Below are 20086 nucleotides of genomic sequence, written 5' to 3' on the forward strand. Positions count from 1 at the left end.
TGCCCTACTGGATGCTTTGCTTAGCCAGCTAGAAAAGCCTCAAACAAAAACCCACACATGTAGATATATACCTGCTCTCCTATAACCTAGGAAAAGTTTTAAAGAGCTTACTACAAAACTACAAACATTATAGCAAGATTTTGGAAAGTTTTAAGTTCCTTGGCTGCACTAAGAGCAGACAGACATGTGTGGGATTTTTTTTGTTGTTGTTGTTATTTTTTTTTAATAGCTAGCCAGAAATGCCCGGTGGGATGCAGTTTCCTGAAAGAGATTTTTATGTCTTTGCCACTCCTTAGCACCCAATATGCCACAATTACATCAGGTTCCAGGTGATTTTAAAAAGCTAAAAGAAGGCAGAGCTTTATTTTTATTAAATTGCCAGTAAGTACTGATATCAGTGAACATCAGCTATCCAGTCAGTCAAGCAATATATTGGATAATATAATCTATATTCTCTGGCAGTAAGGAGGGTCAGATTTGTTACTGAGTAGCCAAACCACAAAACAGTTCCCTATTCCAAATCAAAGGAAGTGAGGACAATTTCAATTTCCCCCCAAGAGTTTCAGGGTAAGTTTCTTGACTGTTCTTAAGCTTGTTTCAGCAAATTCAAATGAAAGTGATCAGTTCTTTAGCAATCACACACTCTTGTTTATATAAACATCACATGTTTATGTTACTCTTCTGTTTCCTAATCCCAGTTCCCCTGTAACTTGCTAGAAAGAATAAAAGAAGCAAGACTATGAAATATCTGCTCTTACAAGGTCACTGGCACTGCTCTCCTTGATTCATGCCCATCTTGGAGCTGCTCCTGCCCAGCCATTACAAACAGACTCCTTTCCTCTGGAGCAGCTCATCAATACACAGATGAGCATCACATCCACTTCTGGGCCAAGTTCTACTGCTCAGGTATCCCACAGTCGTGCAAGAGAGGCATAAAAAAAGAATAGAAATGGGAGACATAAACCCATAAACACTTCTGCACTCAGCACTGCCATGTCAGTGGCAATCAGGACACATTCGCAATGGTCCAAGAAGACTCAGCCTAAGTGCACAAACACTTTGAATGCAGAGCTCAGGGACAGGTGGCTGTTCCATCACACTGTTACACATGCACACAAACACCTTCCCACGGAGTGAGGATAGGATGCACTGGAATGCACTCAGGGCTACACGTTCACATTGTCACACGGACCAGCTCTGTGCCACAACTGCACTTCACAGCTTTGGGTTTCTGTTCCTGCGTGCAGCACACAGCCCTGGGGTTCTGATGGCTTGGTGACGACTGGCAACACTCGTGAGAGGACAGCAACACAGACAAAAACAGAGAAAGATGAAAGAAACCCACCTTGAGGAGCTCATAGTGCTGGATCCCGTTCACCCCGATGTCCGGGTCGATGGCAGACGGGACAGAGTAGCGGGAATTGATGGCTGTGTTCTCAGGGATAGAGATATTAATTACTGTCGAGGGGAAAAGGGGGGCGTTGTCATTTATATCCTCGATCAGGAACCTGATCTTGACCAGCCTGAAGACCTCGTCGGGCAGCACAGCCACCTCCACCTCGTAGAAGCAGCGGCTCTCGCTGAGGATGCCGGCGCACAGCTTCTCGCGGTCGATGCGGTTGGCGGCCGTGAAGATCTCCCCCGTGTTCTCCTCCACCCTCACCAGGGGCACGTCCCCAGTTTTGTACACCAGCTTGAACTGCAGGGGGGAGGACAGGGGCACGTCTGGGTCCAGCGTTAGGTTGAGATCCTTGAGCAGGTTGCCAATGAGGACATTTTCGGGCAGTTCTTCCCGCACGGTGTAATTCTTCTCCTGTGCGCCAGATTGGAACACGATGCAGGCCAACAAGACTGCCAAGAGGTAGGTTCCAGACAGCAAGTCCATCTCCAGAATGACTAATGAGTATCCGTGTAGAATGCCAGGAGTAGCTGGGAAAAGGGAAAGGAAAAATCCTTTAAAAGTCACAGAATATTGTTCCTAAAGGGATAGAGAGCTCCTTTCCTACACCAACCACATGAACCCTTCGGGACCCTCATCAGTAATGTCACATTTGACCCAATCCTTCTTAAATATGTATAAAATTTCTTGCACAACTTTTTACTTGAAACTCTTAACTAAACACTGAGGTAAGAATTTTAAGGCTGGATCACATTGAATGAAGAAATAAGGACAGGAATCCCCTATTTCCAGCATGAGATTTTCCTTTGCTCCTTAGGAAAATCTCTTCCTTTGATCTCTCTGCCACATTGTCCTCATTTTTTTTTTTTTCCCCCCTAAGGAAAAAGTAGGCAAGAAGTTTGCAAGCAACCATCTGCTGAGAACCAGATCTTTTTATACTTCTTGCTTAGACATGGGAATAGAAGAACACTTGTCTTAATTCTCCCCCCAAGTTTTGCACTGACAAAATTGTGTAATGTTTGTTGACAACAACAAAGAAATCTGGGTATTTTTAATTCAGGAACTTAAACTGGCAAGAAAATGTTATTATCTAAATGGAGTCTGGTTAACTTCAGCCAACAATGTGTGGAAATCTGTCTAGTGAACTGTAAGAAATTTAATATAATTTTAAATTTGGTGATGCCTCTTTATAATACCCTGGAACACCAATACCTTTAAAGGGAGATGCAAACTGGTTCTGCACAGAGGAAATATCTGCAATTTCCAAGCTGATTTCTGAAGAACAATATATTCCCTCCTTGAGGTTGTGGACAACCTCAAGAAAGATGGAAGTGGAATAGGAGAACTCAGAGGTACACACAGATATCTGTGTAGCTGCATACAGCTACACAGCCAAGACTTTTTAAGGCATAAATCACTCTCTTGAACTCCATCAATAGAATATTTGCCTAATCTTTACATAACTCTGCCATTCCAGAATTTAGGATCTGCTAGGATAGCATTTCTCTAAGGTAAATGTTCAATAGTTCCGTGTAAAGTGATTTTTCTCGTAAATGAAATCTTAACTGCCATCACGTTAGAATCTGTCTCAAATACACCTGTGCTAACACATCTACATTCTTTTCACTGTGCAGGTAAAAGTCTGATTTTGTTTCCTGTCTCTTCTCATTTCCTTCTCCCTGTCATAGCATAGATTGATTTCCTTCTGCAGATCAAGTTGCAGTGGTTGAAGAAATTACTGATGCCAGTAATTGCCTCCAGCCCTTGTTGCTGCCTTTCAGCAGTGCCCCTTGCAGGGTAATTTAGACCAAACCCTTCGATTTTGCAGTGAAACACATTAGGAACAATTAATATTGCTATTCCATTTAAACACATTGGGTTGGAGACCAGTGACAGATAGAGAACATTCCAAGCCCATGTGCAAGGTGGATCCCCACATCAGCACCAGGCAGCTGGACAGCAGTTTCTGCCTTTGGGATTATACAAAAGGAGAAAATGATGCAGTTTTCATGATTCTACATGAAATAAAATTCCAATGGTGCAGGTCTCCATTTATGGGAAAAGGCTTTGCTCTCTGAGTAATTCAGTGAACCTGGAGGGAATCCTGATATGGGGAGAAGGGGATGGCATTTCAGGAATTCCCTGGTTTTTCACTGGACTTCAGGGATTCCCAACACCCAAAGCAGCACCAACCAGGGCTCCAGAGTGAAGCACCAAGAGCCTTTTATAAACCATGATATTATAATATTGTAAATATGCAAATAAGGAAGTCATCAGCAGCTCCTGGTTGTCATTATGGTAACACCATGGTAGCAGTGTGAGCCTAATGAATAACTTGGTGATAGTGTACAAGTGCATTAGTTTGCCTGTTATAATTTTATTTATTAACTGTCTTTTATCTCTTTAAATCCAGCTCCAGCAATTGTCACCCCACTGAAGCAATTGCCCACGGGCATTCAACCTGCGGAGAGCCCTGATTTCAGGAAAGCACATCTTTGTATCCATTATTACTGAAATAAATATATTTGCATTATTTCCTATGGAAAACACAAATAAAAATATATGGGTTATAATGAAAAGTTGATATTTAAATGCTGACTCTTAAAAAAAAAAAAAAAAAACAACAAAAAAAGACCCAGAATGGTGGCATGTTTTGTGCATACTAGAAGGAACTATTTTGTCATTTCTTCCTCTCTATTGCAAATTAAAATGAAAAATAATACAACAGGGGTAAAAAACCCTTCAAACCTGGATGTTTATAGAATAATATCTTAAATTTACATTTCTGAGGAGAGGAAATTAAAAAAAAAAAACAAAAAAACCAAAACCACACCAACCATAAATATAAACCAAATTCTAGCCCCATCTCAAATTCTCCTATGGCAATACTGCTGCAAGTATTGCTTATAAATGATTATGATCTAAAAATATTGTATAAACAGGTATATAAATCTTCCAAATAAATACATTAAAAATAATTTATCTTTACAAAGCAATATGAAGATGAGTACATAAATGCAACAATCTAAAGAGTTCATCAACAATATTTCTGAATTACTTCTGAAAGTTGGGATCATACCAGGAGATACTTTATATTCAAACTAAATTATAAGTCTTTAACCCCACTTTCATCTGCAGTGGAGCTTCCAGGGATGATAAAATAACAACAGCAGGACTCAAAGAGTTTTGTAAGGAACACTGCAGGGTGGAACTTGGCATTCATTACATTATTATGCATTTTTTTACTTACTTTAAACCGAGTTTGAACCACTCTACTGGAATTATTTTTTTGTCATAGTAAAGAAAATACTTCAAAGCATGAAAAAAACAGAAGAGCACACTTATAACCCACATCACATAAATGCTAACATCACTTTTTGTGGTGTCTTTTGCTGTCACAGACTTTCCTGAGTGGCTAAAGGACATGCAATAGTGTTAGTTTAGCAGGAAAACACAACCAACAATGGATTGCAATGCTTGAACTTCTGCACAATACACTATTTTTAAAATTTTTTTCTTTTCTTTCAAAATATTTCTAGTAACACTTTTAAATCTCTATTCCAGAGCTGTAGGCCTTTAAGGAGAAAAAAAAATCCCAACATGACACAAGTTTGCTGCTTGGATATAGAGTAGAATATCTTATGTTGTGAGGAAAGTGTTGTTCTTCCAGAAATCCTATTTATAAAGTCATAGCTGTACGTTGCCTGTCATTTGTGCCATAGCACTGATAGGGATACTATGGCAACAGCAAGGCAAAGAAAAGGAGCAAGAGGCACTTTCTAACATCCAAAGACATTTCTGAAATCAGAGTGTTCCAGCCTGAGGAAACACAGAAATACAGAAGGCTGAATAAAGCAGCCCAAGTCTAAAGGACCTTCCATGGGTTCCAGCACTCGCTCACACTTCTAGGGCTGTTAAAAAAGCAAACAGGCAAACAAAAATTAAGAAGAAATCAAATTGTTTAACAGAAGGTAACATGAAGCTTGCCAAGCCATTTTCCCAGCCTTCAAGAGAATGCATTGCTGTCTGTGCTGCTGACTTCCCAACTAGGAAGACAAATGGCCCAGATGGACAGGATGGAAGGGAGGAGGGGAAAAAGAAGTTTAAACTTGCTTTTCTTCATCTGGCTGGCTATGCACTCCAATATACCTGCTTTTTTGTCCAATACACCAAATATTAATGGTGTCATTTAAATATTAGCACTGTTCATTATCACCTTCATTTAGCAGCTGTCAAATCATACCTTGAAAAGTGGAGGGAATATAAAAAACTGTAACCAGCTAATGGAGCAGGATGTGAAAGTAGAATCTAAATCTGTTCTTTATACACAAGGCTCCATCTGCTCCCACCTGAACAAGGATTCCTTTATCTTATTACAGATACTTATTTCTTCTTTAAAAGGATCTCAGAAAAAATAGCAAAGGGGGTAGAAGAGTTCAGGTGTCTAGATGAGAAAAACAACACCGTTTCTTGATCCTTGGATTCAGATTTGAATTAGAGTAGAACAAACAAGCTGTGGTGATATTTTGTAACTGCCATATCAAGTTCAAAGAAAAAGGTGTCATATTTTTAAAAATTAGGAATATTGAAGTCCAAAGTTACATCCATATCCAATTATTAAAGTCATAGTAGAGAAGAAATCCTGAAAATATCACTCCCATTCTTATCTTTATATTCGCAAACCTATTTTAATTACTTGGACAAATTTAGCTGGCACACCACACTTTTTCAATATCATATCCTTTTCATTTGCTGCTAATCCACCATGGGCTCCTTAAATAGGAGCATTTAAATCTCTTTATTAAAATGGTGTTTCCCAGAGCAGAAGATCCCCAGGACACAGCTCCACGTGTCAGTCAATACCATGATTATCACGTCACCTCACTGATTTCCAATTCTTCCACTTCACTGGGGCTCCCTCCAAAGTGCCCACTGACAATTAGGCAGCTCTGCACAGCTTCTGAATTCCTGGACCATGCTGATATGGATTTCAGCTTTATCCCAAAGTGGGAACTTTCTGGTTCTCTAAGTTTGGGGTTTTGGCTGTTGGGTTGGGGTTTTTTTGTTTGCCATAAACCACTGGCCTGGCTGCTCCCCTTTGCCACCACAGCCCAGGAGTCATTCAAGGAGCTGGCTGGGTTTGATGGGACTGATTTTTAATAAAGTACAGAATTTACAGGTATTTTACAGGCTTTGATGGCAATAGGAAACACCACAAAGCTGTTGCCTGACAGAAATCCCCCTTATTTTTTGAAGGCACAAAAGCCACCAAGGCACCTGAACTCACTGCCACGCTCCACAGTGTTTCAAACACTAATTATTTGCCATCAATATTTATCCACAAGATCCACTCCTCACACAGGATATTTCATTATCATATTCAAAGAAAAAGACCTACCTCAAAGAGAAACAGACAATTTGTTATATTATCAGGGCTTTCAAATTCATTCCCTCATATGATTTTACTCTAAATCCACTATGGGACTGATTCACTCTTTGATCTATTTTTTATGAGCGTGATGGCACTGACTTCAATGAGGTTTCTTTAATTTGATTTTTCTTCAGTGATGAACAAAATGAAACTGGAAATTCTTATCACCAGGAGAAAACATCACCCCACATCCATTTAAGTCAACAAAAGAATTAAGTAAGTGAGAGGCACAGCTTGCTTACAGTTGTGTGCTCTCCTGATTCAGGGTCTTCATTGCTTTAAAAATAGAATATTTTTAGCTCTTTTCATTACTTTTCCATCATGGGGGGTAAAAAATGCTCTTCACTTGAGGAAATAAAAAGTTAATGACCAAAACACAGTTCTTCAAGCCACAGGAGAAAGCAGCCAAGGTGTGGAAAACGAGCAACTGATAAATTCTTAGAGAGAATTCTTTATTCCTGATAGTAATCTGCAACTAATAGGAAGAGTGTTGATTAAAACTTGTATCAAAATGCTGGAAACAGTGAACAGAATTATAAATACACAACAGGCAGTGAGCATGCTGAACAAATTAAACTCAATCACATTGATATATGGCATAAGGAGTAATTTATTTTAATTGTTGCAAATTAATCCCTTTAAAGCTGAAGTCCCTTTTTTACTAGAAGAGTAAGTACAGTCCACATTTGGGAAAATGCATCTAGCAGCCACCCAGGAAATAATTTTAAAATATCCTGTAACTTATTTCAGAGACCTGTGAGAATATGCAGTGTCAAATTTATTTATATACCAGTGACACTAGGAAATGGTCCTGCTTTTAGCAGGGGAGCATTTTTGCATTGGAGCTGAATAAAAGCTAAAGGCTGAGAAGAGAAACCCTGGAAAAAAAGCTGAAGATCTCTCTGATGGCTGTTTTCATTTTCTTAGAAAGAAATAGTGGGATGCCTGAACAAATGGAAGAAGGAAAAAAAAGAAAGTAAAAAGCACCCAAAAAAATCAAACCAAACCCAAAAGCTGCAGACCATTACAATTCCAAAGAGAACACAACATTGCTCTGCAAATTCAAATATACATCACTATAATTCAATGGCTGACTTCTAAAAACATTACAAAGAAATCAAGTTGTTAATGGTATGATTCATAATGTCATTTTCTTTGCATTTTATTTGTGTGTTTGTACTACATGAATACATTTTACCAATCAAGTGGAAATTGTTCTGGTTTTGGTACTTGAAAATCTGTTCATGCCTCAAATCTGAAAATTAAATCTCTGCTAAAACAAACAAAAGGAAAATCGTCTATGAACCACTGGCAAGAGAATCTGGAGCCACAATAAGAAATTAAGTGAAGCTACATATGTGGCTGTTGGATGCACTCCAACATAAAACACATTTTTATTTGTTTAAAAATGGATTTCAACCTGATTCCAGTCATTTGTGTCAAATCCTTTGGAATGGCAATTGTCATGATCACCTGTTCCATACATAATGCACTTTGCTTTACTGCCTCAGTGCCAGTTAATAATTTCCATTTCTCACTGGGTAAAATCCACATTTCAGAGTGTCTGCTCCACAGTTCCAGTGGCTGTGAATCAGGACAGGGATGCTGTTATATTGTTAATATTGTTTTATATTGCCCTGCTTATTCCAAACACAATTTCTGCCAAGAGCCCAGGCAGACACACACCATGAATTCATTCCAGAGGAGCAGCAATCAGTCACCTTCTTCCAAGGCCTTGAGTTCCACAAACACACACATGAGGAAACCACAGTAATTTACTTCTCATTTAACCATTTGTGAGAGCAGAGAGCACTGTTGCCAAAAAAAAATTTAAAAAGAAACATGAAAACTAAATATATCACTATTTTTCCTTTTTCTAAAAAAGTCGTGATTTAAAAGGAGAGAAAAAAATTCTATTTATATTCTGTAATTCTTGTTAAACTCAGGATATCTTGAATTTTGCACTAATTGCACCCAGTTCCTGAAGGAGAAAAAAGTTCTCCTGGGTGCCAGAATACATATATAGGACTCCAAAAGGATGTCTAAACTTTGGTATTTTCATCAGTTTCTCTTTGCCTTAGCAGAATATATATTTAAAAAAAACAAAACAAAACAAAACAAAACACCTTTTTTTTTTTATCTAGTAGCAGCATAGCTGCTCATTTTCATATGGGATTTTTTGTTCTTCTCAAAGATATCTTGAATGCAAATTAGAATCAAACTCTAAGGTTCTAGTCAAGAGTTTAAATTATCAAATACATCATAAATTGGATATTCTACACCTTACATCTCTCTCACCAATAAACAGCCCCATCACCACGTCTGCCCAAAGCTGTTACATGCAACATATGGATACCATACATGAGAATAAACCTTGATAAATCATAAACTCAACTCTGGAAGCTCCAAGAGTGCCATGAACTTGAGAACTAATGGCACATCTTGGAAGGAATTTTCTCATCATTTATGGATGGGCCCCAAGCAGGGAAGCAATCAACACATTTTTTAACTAACTGGTCCTATCTAAACACAGCACATGAATAAAACATGGCCATGTGCAATAGAAAACTCCTAAGAGAAGGTGGTTGGAGAGGAAGGCTTTTCCAAGGGCAGAACAATACCAGAATTTGGGTTTTATATCAGAGTTTTTGGGTTTTATATCAGAGTTTTTGGGTTATATCAGAACACAAACCAAAAGAGGATGACCAACAAATGCCTCTCCCCATCCTGCCCTGGCTGGGTGGTTCTTCCCCATGGTCAGGGGATTCTCACTCCCTCCATGACCCTCAGGCAGTCCCTAGGAAAAACATTTATTTTTTGTTCCAGGAACACAAAGACAAATCATCATCTTTAGCCATGGAAGCCTTGTGATGGGAATTGCTGCCTGGAGTGGCAGCTCCTCAGCTGGTGGCCTGATAACAAAATAACAATAAATGCTTCTTAAATAACAATAAATGCTTCTTTAAGTAACAAAAATACTTATTTTATAGTTTACATTCACAAAAAGGTAAAGTCTTTTCCTCTGTTATCTTCAAAACCAAAATGACACCAGAGTCATTCCAGTGTTCTGGTGAAACATCTCCCATCCTCACAGACCCCAAAGTGCTGCAGAGATAAAACACGTGCATTGCTTTTTCTCAAAGGAGATTCTGTGCCAGAGAGAATTCTGCACTGAAGTGATTCTGGAAAGGGAATTGAAAACTCAATCCTCCCCTGGAGATGATGGAGCAGAGCTGTTTTGATTTAGGAGAAAGCAGCTACCAAAACCCAGTCAAACTACTTGCACAAAAAATACTCAGCAAGAAGAGCCACAAAATTGGATAAAACAGAATTATAAGGATACTTCAAAATGTGTTACAACAATTTGATGTGCAGGGCCTGATTCTTTAAATTTTGTTTTACCTGTATAGTAAATATGGTTTAAGAAGTGGAGGTTCTGGTCAACAATTAAATTGATTCAAAGCCCACTGAAAGCAGTGGCTCAGGTTTTAAAAAAACTCCAGGCTTTACAAAGTTTGCTGGAACCATAGTTCTGGAAATAAAATCCCTTAACATAAGCAAAAAGTTAAATTGCCTACACACCTCAACAACAGACCTATATTAAATATTTGCATAGACTGTTATGTGTCAGCATTAAATGCTTAATTTTAGATTGTATTACAAAGGTCAGGCCATGTTCTTGAAGCCTGTCATGGTAAAGCTGCTGCTTAACAAGCCCAGAAAATCTGATTTTTAACATTTTGCCCAGAGCCATAAAGTTCACAAAGACACTGCAGCTCCTTCATAGACTGTACTCAAATAGTAGGAAATGTGTTTGGTTTGTTTTTTGTTTTGTTTTTTTTTTTTTCCATTTCTTCCCAGCCTCCTCACTGAATCCTGCCAACAATTAAGCTTCTACAAGGTGGACAAAAATCTGCATTTCTGCTGATTGACTTGGGGTGGGCAGCTTGCTGTCAGACACCAGTGATGTGCAGAGATCAGCCCTGTAATGGAGAAGTGAGAAATTTGGAATATTTGGGATGTTATTTCCCATCCATTCTCCTTCTTCTGACATAGTGCAAAGCATTAAGAGCTTCAAAAGGTGCAGTTAATAATGAGAGCAGTGTACATCTGTGTATCAGAGTCCTGTAGGGCACCATGCTCATGGAAAAGCTTTTAAAAATCCTATTGAAACACGTTTTCCCACCCAATACCTTGGGGCCTTGATGCATTCTGTCATTACTGGTATGCCACACAGAACATTTTTTAAGAAAAATCACATATTAGTTCTTGAAAGAAGAAATTGCACGAGGAGAAATTTAAAGGAGTAGTGTGAACAGTGATTCAAGTTTCAAATAGATAAATATCCTTCTTCCTCTCCTTTGTGTAAAAGTCATTTTCCTACTCCACAAACCCAAGTGAAAAAACTAATTTTGCTATAAATTGAGTGACTTCTCCACTTGATAACAGCTTATGATTTAGCTGTAAGTCAGAAAAGGGTACAAAAAATATCATAAAATACAAACCACTCTATTAGCTGAAAAAATTACAACACAGAGAATTTTTTAATAACATGAGGTTGTACAAAACACTGTATAATTTGCATGTTTTATCATGCTTCACATTTTGGTTACTTAGCTTGCTTCAAAAAAACTAAAAATGACCAAAGATATTTTGGTTATTTGTGGAAATTAGACATTTTCATTAGGGTTGTAATAGAAATGTCATGCAAACACAACTGATAGACTGTTCCTTCACATCAGCTAATTACACCTCCAAATCCAAGACCTGCCACGAAAATTGATGTTTTCCTTTCTATGCAGAGGTTGTTTTGAATCTCTTAAACAAGATCAACACAAGTGACACAAGGACATAATTATATGTTGCCTCACAAGATGGAAGAACAACAGTGACAAGATTAACTGCTCCACCAATTACTGGTATAAGGAGCAGAAATATTGATTTGTGATTAAATGAATGGAGAAAATAATAACATTTCAAATCTTTAACATTTGATGATGTGTCAGTCAGTCCTAATGATTTCCAGTAAAACAAAAGCTCACAACTTACAAAATTCACATCCTGTGTAGTAAAGAAAAGTTGGTGCTCTAAGATCTGTTAGGATGGAATATAAGATATCTATTAAATGCACCACAGCAAAATTCCCTAAGACAAAGTTCTGTCCAGGTACAGGAACTGGAAGCATTAAAGTGTTGTGGGGTTGAAAAGCAGACACAATTCCTATTGCAACTTCATAGTGCTGGTGCCATGTATACAGTAAAGTATTCTAAGATATATTGATTTTTCCAAATATACCAGTGCATAAAGAGTATCTTAAAGCCTGCAGATCTATTTTCCTAATAAAATTCTGCTGTGTTTTATGTGATGCAGCACATCACACCTATTTTCTGATACCCAGGCATGATGGATTCCTATAGGCAGGCTGACATCTCACAGGGATATTCCTCCATGCATCAGTAATTTGTTCACTGCTTCTCCTACGAGCTTTAGTGACAGGACATTCGTGTGTGTGTGTGTGTGAGTGTGTGTGTGCCACTATCACAGATTTTCTGTCTTTTTTGGCAGAGTTGGAGGAGGCACTTCATTCCTCAGTGCAGTGTGGATGGATGCTGCACTGCTTTAAAAGGAGACTCGTTCTGTGTAACCTGAGGGATCCTGCCAAGTCTGCTTTCTTTGAAATCAATTCAAGACATTCATGCTCAGACTTGGCTGGAGTAAGGAGGAATACACTTTTTGATCAAATCACAAAACAACAAGTTCTTATGGCTCCTCTTCTATTGGGATGCAATGTTTTCTTGGAGAAAACAAAAAAAAAAAGAAAAAACCACAATATTTTCTTGGAGCACACCATATTCTGCCATATATTTGCTGGTGTGTTCTATTCTTACTCAGAATAAAGGACACAAATATCAGGTTGAAACATCTTTCCTTCCACAGAAAAATATGATCAATTACCTGAATCCATTGTTTAAATTAGTATGATTCAGGAGAAAATGAAACATGCAATTACACAAGCCACACAATGCCCTTTCCTGTACAATTAGAAATCAGTGCAATGGGCCTTTCTCTTGTTTGTTCATTTATCTGGTTTACAACAGAGACATTGGGGGAATTCAGTTGAAAAATGTGTGCAAGATAAATTTCCGAGCTGATGACCACAATAGTGTTGTGTGGAATGCAGATAATGTTCATCCCCTGGTTCACACACATCCTTCTCACTTGTTTTCTGCAGAACAGCAAAAATTGGCACCTTTCTTGACCACTAATATTCTAGAATTCTACCAGTGGTAGATAAAATTATCTTTCCAAACTCAGGCATCTCATTAGTCTTGCATTTGACCTGAACTAAAGAAGCTCAATAATCATATTGAACTAATTCCATGGTTAATCACTTTAGCCATTCAATTCAACAGCAAAACTATTTTAATGAAAGTTTGTTGCTGAAAGTATTATTTCATTACGTTTTAAATAAATAAAATAGATATGGGTTGTTTGGGTTTTTTTTTAAGTTCAGTATCCAAAGCTCAAACTGAGTGATCACCACACATCTACTGACACTAACAAGAGTCACAGAACAACAAATGAAAACCTCAGAATTGCTGGAAAACAGATTTTAATGTGGTTTGTACCAGCACGGGACTCAGGTGGCAGCACTGAGAGACCACAGGTCTTGTCCAGACTTCCATCATTCCAAAACAAACCAAACCAAACCAAAACAAAACAAAACAAAACAAACTAAACCAAACCAGACCAAACCAAACCAAACCAAACCAAAACAAAACAAACTAAACCAAACCAGACCAAACCAAACCAAACCAAACCAAACCTTACCAAACCAAACTAAAACAAAACAAAACAAACCAACAAGAAAGAGCCAGCGAGGTCTTGCTTTGCTTACTGCTTTTAATTCTGGTTTTCTGTAGATCAGATTGAGTACAGCTAACTCCTGGAACAGCAGTGTTATATTTGCCCTTTAAGACCATAAATAATGATTCTTTTTGTGTTTCTGGGCATGGCACATGCCACCATCAGGGTGCTAAGACAAATGCTACACTATCCTGCACTTGTCAGCTTTTACCTTCCCTCAAAGGAGCTAAGAGCTTATGATTTAGAAAATATACAGGTCAGCATCTCATCTTTAGTGGGAAACTTTGATCTTTTGTCTAAATATTGTCTACAAGACAAGAACAAAATAATTGTGTGCTGAGCTGGTTTCAGGTAGGTCACTGTACCTGCAGACCTCCACGAGCTGGGAACTTTGCTGAGGCGAGTTTAAACCCCTCAGCCTCTATTAGAAATTAAAGATGCATTTTTATTTACTCATTTTTTCACGCAGTGCTTTTGCAAATTGTCTGCAGAAGGCTTCATTACGATGTTTTAGCAAGCAGGCCACCTAGTGCCTGACAATAACAAGTACTCTGCAACGACCTGAAGTGTTCACAAGGACTAACACCACTCACTCACCTGGACAGCAAAGCCATGCTGCCAAGCTAAACCTCTGCAAAAATAATAGAAAAGTCCCCCAAGCAGAATTGTGACAGTTTCCTTTAACAAATTTTAAATGTGGGATAGATACACATCTTTGTCATGTTAAGAAAATTACTCTTATTTTCCTTAGGATTTCATTTAGTAGGTAATGTAGCTATTTATAAGATTTCAGTTATTGCAGTCTCTTGCTGAAAAGATAAATGCCAGTATTTTTTTCTAAAAAGGTGCTTCCCCCAAAGGGTGCTGGGCACTGGCCAGGCTCCCCAGGGAATGCTCCAGGAACATTTGGACACTGCTCCCAGGGATGCACAGTCTGGGATTGTGGGATGTGCAGGGCCAGGACTCAATAATCCTTGTGGGTTCCTTCCCACTCAGCTTATCCTGTGATTCTATCATTTCCCATTATTCTCCAACACATGTAATTTCTAATTTAATATAACAAAATTAAGAATAATGTCATATTTTAATAGTGTGAATGGCACATGGTAGTACTATTGCAAGAGCTATTTCCTCCTAATTCATTTGTGTCAGTATTTTAGAATCCAATTTGGTGTCTTTTAAGATTGTTGGCTAAGTTTCTATAAACATCAAGAGATATAGTGCCTATTAAGCTTTCTGTTTCATCTTGGCAATATACTGCTTCTCTCTATACTGGAATGAAAATTCAATAATCTCAAGAAGCAGGCAATAGTCCCTCAAAATAAAAAAAAAAAAAAAGACTGCTTCTTTCTTTACTCAAACTTAAATTACCCTCAGTGCTTTCCTCAGAATAGGGAGATTTTAAGCCCATGGAAAGGCTGTGTTCAAAGGTATCAGAAGATACTGGAAATATTTTCTTATTCAGATTCTACAGACTCATTTTCAAATATCCTCATTTGACATGTGCCCATGGAAGTAAATCAGATCACAAATAGTTTAGTCAGAATCAGTAGTTCGGTCCCCCTGAAATTCAGTGGAATTTGGGCTCCCCCAGCACTGAGAAATGTGTATCCAATGCTGCATATCTCATCCAGTGCTCTGAAAGCCAAAGTTAATTTTTTTTTTTCAAAAACCTATTTACTCTGGAAAGCACAATACTCTGAATCTGCTGGTTCAATTTATAAACTTATTTAGGATTTATGTGTCCACAGATATGTGTGTATACATGCAGTGCTTATATGGAAAAGAAATAACGAAAAGCATTCAGTGGAATAAACTTCTTTTGAGCATTAAAGCAAAATTTAATAGAACATGCCCACTATTTACAAAACTGCTCAAGGTAATAGAGATTTTCTATTCCCAAGATACTGAACTCTGTAGGCAACTGTGGCCACAAAACTGCCCAGAACTCTCCAACACGGTTTACATTGCACTGCACTTCCTACTGATGAGATTTACTTTGATGGGCATTTCTATTTACAAAACAAACACCCAAACAAAAATCCTGGCCAAGGTGTTGCATCTGCCTAAAACAGGAATTAAATCCTGAATGTGTTTCAAAGAAAATAATCTTCTTCTCCTCTGCACATAAATTAATGCTCCCACATGCCGAATTTCAATTCTAATATGTACATTCACAACAATAAAATTCTCCTGTAGCATTTTTGAGCTTTTTGGAGTTTCACAGGGAAAAGGTCTTATCCTTTCTGAAATTATAGTTTTATTACCCATCTCTTGATATTTACTAGTCAGATATTAAAAGGACAAAGGACACCCATCCACACCCATTTGATAACTTCTTTTGTGATCTGAAAGACATCAAACGTCCTCAAACACCAATAACAGGAAAAAAAAACCAAACCAAAACAAGTTGAGCAAATATTGAATCCCTGCCCCAAAGAATCTGGTGACTGTGTGACAGAGACAGGAATGTCTGGGATAATTTAAAAGGGAGTACATGAACAAGATCATGGCATGACCATCCTATGGTGGATTTTTAGTTGGATATGAACATTATATTGGACATCAGTATTTATCAAAACAATCCAATCCAATCCCAACAGGCAGGAGTGAGAGCATTCCCACTATGGTCATGGGTTAAATTGCTCTCTCGTGGGGACATCATAATATAAGGATTAGAAGGATTAATTTTCAGGTTTGTTGGAGCTGCTGAAGCAGACAGAATTTTCACTTTTCCCAGTCTTGAAGAATCAATTATGAAGCAGGACACAAAAAGTGGAAAGGCTGGCTGGAAGAATGGCTGCACCACCAATGCTGCTTGTCCTTTCCTGCCTAGCACTTTTCCCTCTCTCAGAGTGACAACTGTAAATGAACTTAATCTAAGTACATGTTAGAGGACCTGTGCCTGGTTGTTGTCATCAGTGTGCAACATCCCCTGGGTGACAGGTTCTCTCACTCTGCTGAGTGCTCATGCATATTGACAAGGATGCTGCCTGCCAAAAATGACAATGCAGAGCAGCATTTCTTTAGCTGTATTTCACCTTCTAGGCTGCTGCACATTGCCACAGTCTGCTCACCCAGACTCTTCTGTAGTTCCTACACCAGCTGCATTCTTCCACATCCTTAAGATTCAGGATCCTAAATTTTTCCCCCGGTAGAACTGAAAGGATTTAAAGGAAGCAAAGTTGTGCATAACAAGGCATGTTCTATTACCAGACTAATCTATAAGGCTCTGTCTTTATTCTCTCTATCCTCAGCATAAGTCCAGAGTAGAAATAGAAACAAAAGGGTTTGGTTTCCTCCTGGACTCCAGTCAGCTGGGGGGACAATGGAATTGGCTGCTGGAATTCCAACACTGGCATCTGCTCCAAGGCTGAGCAGCACAGGCTGCTGAGCAAGGGGGGAAATGCAGAATATCTATGGATCCCCATCGAGTCCTGCAGCAAAACTGCCATTATTTGCAAAGTGTTTAATCATTTCTAATTCTTCTATTTGAGGAAATGGCCAATAGTATTAGGCATGCAAGCCTCTGTAGGCTAATGTAATTAGTCTTACGCATTTTAAGACCAGATAGAACGGTATTAGAAAGAATGGAGGACTGTTTTAATTGGATGATGGCAAAATCCCTCTAAGCACTATGGCTGTCTCCTGTGCTCAAAATCCTCTAAAAAGTTCATAGATTCCAATTGTTTTCTGCAGCAACAGTATTTCTATCTAAATTATATTAAATGTGTCAGCTCATTTCCAGAGCAAAAATGATAAAAGCACATTCAACTTCAGCAAAGCTGATCACTTTAAAGAAAAATATAAGATAATTAAAAGCTGTTACAACTGACAATACAACACTGCAGCTTCAAAATTCTTCCCTAATTACAGCTGCTAACTTTTAATAGCAACTGTAACAGTGAGTCAGATTTGACATTACAATAGCATCCCAACCTCTTATTTGGGAGAAAGGCTCTTGAGGAAAATACAATTACAAGGTGAGCACAGCCAGCCAAGACCATTGCAAGTTTTGAAAAGCCAGTGATTGCTTTCCTTTTTAGTGTTGTTGAGAAACCTGGATTAGTTCCCTTTTGTTTGAATGCAGTCCTTTCAAAAGGTCGAATGTAACCAAGTGGAGCTGGTTCCCAAAAAACATTCAGGGGCCTTAAAGGGAATGGGCACTGCTCCTTGAAAAGACCTTCTATAGGTAATTTCTGAGCCAAGCATAGGGCTCACATAAATAGCTTTATACCATTCTTGTGAAGTATTTGTATGACAGGATAAAAGAAGGGCGTTGTGGAGCACTGTTCTGGGTTCTGTATTAATTAACCTTTTCTTAGTTTGATATTAATGTGTTAGAAAGGCAGAGAAATTCTGAAACTGATACAGCTGAAAGACAGTGGATGTTTTTGCCCTCCAAGAACATATTGTCTCCATTGTCTTTAAGAGGGATTAAAGAAGGGATGAAAATTAGAGGCAGTTGGGCTTTCCCAGCAGGAGCTCCTGGTTCTCCCAGTCAGCCTCAGTATGTGTCACCTTTAAACTTGTACAACCGGCATTTCTTTCTACAAAAGGAGGATACAAAAGCAGAAAGGACTGAATTCCTTATCGGCACAGACTGAGAGAATTCCCATAATGGACATTTTACCCATAACCCGGGAAGTTTTTCTAGTTCTATGCTTTATAATTTTACCCACAGGTTTAAAATCTTAGGCTCCACATCTCTATCCTCGTATATGTGGAGGGATGTGAACTGCATTTTTACCTAAGTGTTTTTTGAAACCAAAGCATGGTCAGTGATTTTCACCCATCACTGAGAATTTGCTTATATGAAGTAGTAGTTCCTTCAGGTTGTATTGGTGATGCAGTGCACAGAGAAATTACAAAATATCTTATGAAAAGGAAAACACACAAAATTTAATCAGTGGTCGACTGCCCTGGAAAGAATGACAAGAACATTCTAAGATCAATACAGTATTAGAATAAAAAGTGAATCAAATTCTTTTCCCAGCTAGTCAGCGGTTTAGGTTTGTCAAATTAACGGGCAATTCTTTGTAGACTTCATGGCTTATCCTGTCAGTTCCTCGCATTAGGCAAAATTACTCTTAAATAATTCTTTCTGAGGAAATCTTCTGGCTTAAAGCTAATGCCAACATTCAGGTATGGAAGATTAATTTCTGTAGAGTTTGACCTGTGAAACCTCCAAGCAGAAGGAAGAGGAGAGGAACATAATGCTGGGGTTTTCAACCTCCAGAGGATCTCCTGGCGTGTGGAGATGCATAATTCCCTCTAGAGTGATGCACTGCTATTTTCAGAAAGTGTTTTTATCAGCCCTCACCTGCTTTTAAAAAGTAATTGAAGAGGAACAATTCATCCCATTTATGGTATCCCAAGAGTAGAAGTTAGTGGAAAAGAACTTCTAAGAGCAAATGAGGAAGGATCTGAAAGAGAAATCCCCGAGGGATTGTATCTGAGACACTTTTTTTTTTTTTTTTTTTTTTTTTAAATTACAGGTGCTCATAATTACTTGTAAGGGAGAAAACTAATTATGGCAGTCTTCAGGGAGTTTAAACATAGTAAATACTGAGAGAAAGGAGCCTGGGCTTTTGAAAATTATTTGTGTACATTGCTTACACTTCTAGTCCTTGGTGGCATTCAAATCATCCCTCTTTCCTTTTCTTTTATCCTTTTTATTTTGTTGTTACACAGAAGTATTTTTATTTATTTCAAATAATGAGAAGTAAACCAAAATTCTTTCTGAATTTCATGTTTTTAAAAGTTTTAAAGGGTTTCCTTTTTATACTCAGAGAATATTCCCATGTTCACTAAGTGAACACATGAAATCTCATGTATATCAACAGTATATGGAAGCTGTGGTGAAGAAATGTAATTTATTTTTATTTTCATATGAGTGAATGTGTTCTTGTACTGAGACAAAGAATAAACACTTAAATATTTTAGATGTTATTATGCAAAATTGCTGTTGTGCCACCACACACTCTATAATAACAGATATAAACATGGCTTAAAAAAATCAAATTAAAACATTTAGAACAACTCAATGTGTTTTGAATAAGGCTTTTGAATATGCTCTAGCTATGGGTATGTTCTATATATTGTGTATTTAGTCATTCTTCAGACTCCAATTACATTACAGTTTCTCTGAAAAAAAAATTCTCTCAGCAAAGAACCAAGTACAGACCCTGGAATCTCCAAGGACAGACTTCAGCTCAGGAAGGGAATTTTTCAGGTGAGTGAGATCCTGTGTGAGGAACTCTGCAAAGAAAAGGATCTCAGGAGAGCTGGAAGCCCTGCTAGGGCAATCTCCTGCAAGAACAACACTCCATGCCCAGGAAAATCAGAAATACCAGGAGGCCTTGGCTTCATGGGGAACTCACAACTGA

The 20086-nt window shown here is 38.2% G+C and overlaps 1 protein-coding gene across 3 annotated transcripts in view; it reads right to left on the reverse strand.

Annotated features, from left to right (window-relative positions):
• The window catches only part of PCDH11X (protocadherin 11 X-linked), a 417732-nt gene that overhangs the window by 372823 nt on the left and 24823 nt on the right, over nt 1-20086 (reverse strand). For all 3 annotated transcript variants that reach the window (XM_088173063.1, XM_088173062.1, XM_014888366.2), the window contains exon 2: nt 1346-1929. In XM_088173063.1, the coding sequence (XP_088029189.1) occupies nt 1346-1885 (540 nt within the window). In that variant the 5' untranslated portion in view covers nt 1886-1929. The remainder of the gene's footprint in view (nt 1-1345; nt 1930-20086) is intronic.

The sequence above is a fragment of the Sturnus vulgaris genome, chromosome 14 (genome assembly GCF_052056855.1).
Source record: "Sturnus vulgaris isolate bStuVul1 chromosome 14, bStuVul1.hap1, whole genome shotgun sequence".
NCBI classification, from domain to species: Eukaryota; Metazoa; Chordata; class Aves; order Passeriformes; family Sturnidae; genus Sturnus; species Sturnus vulgaris.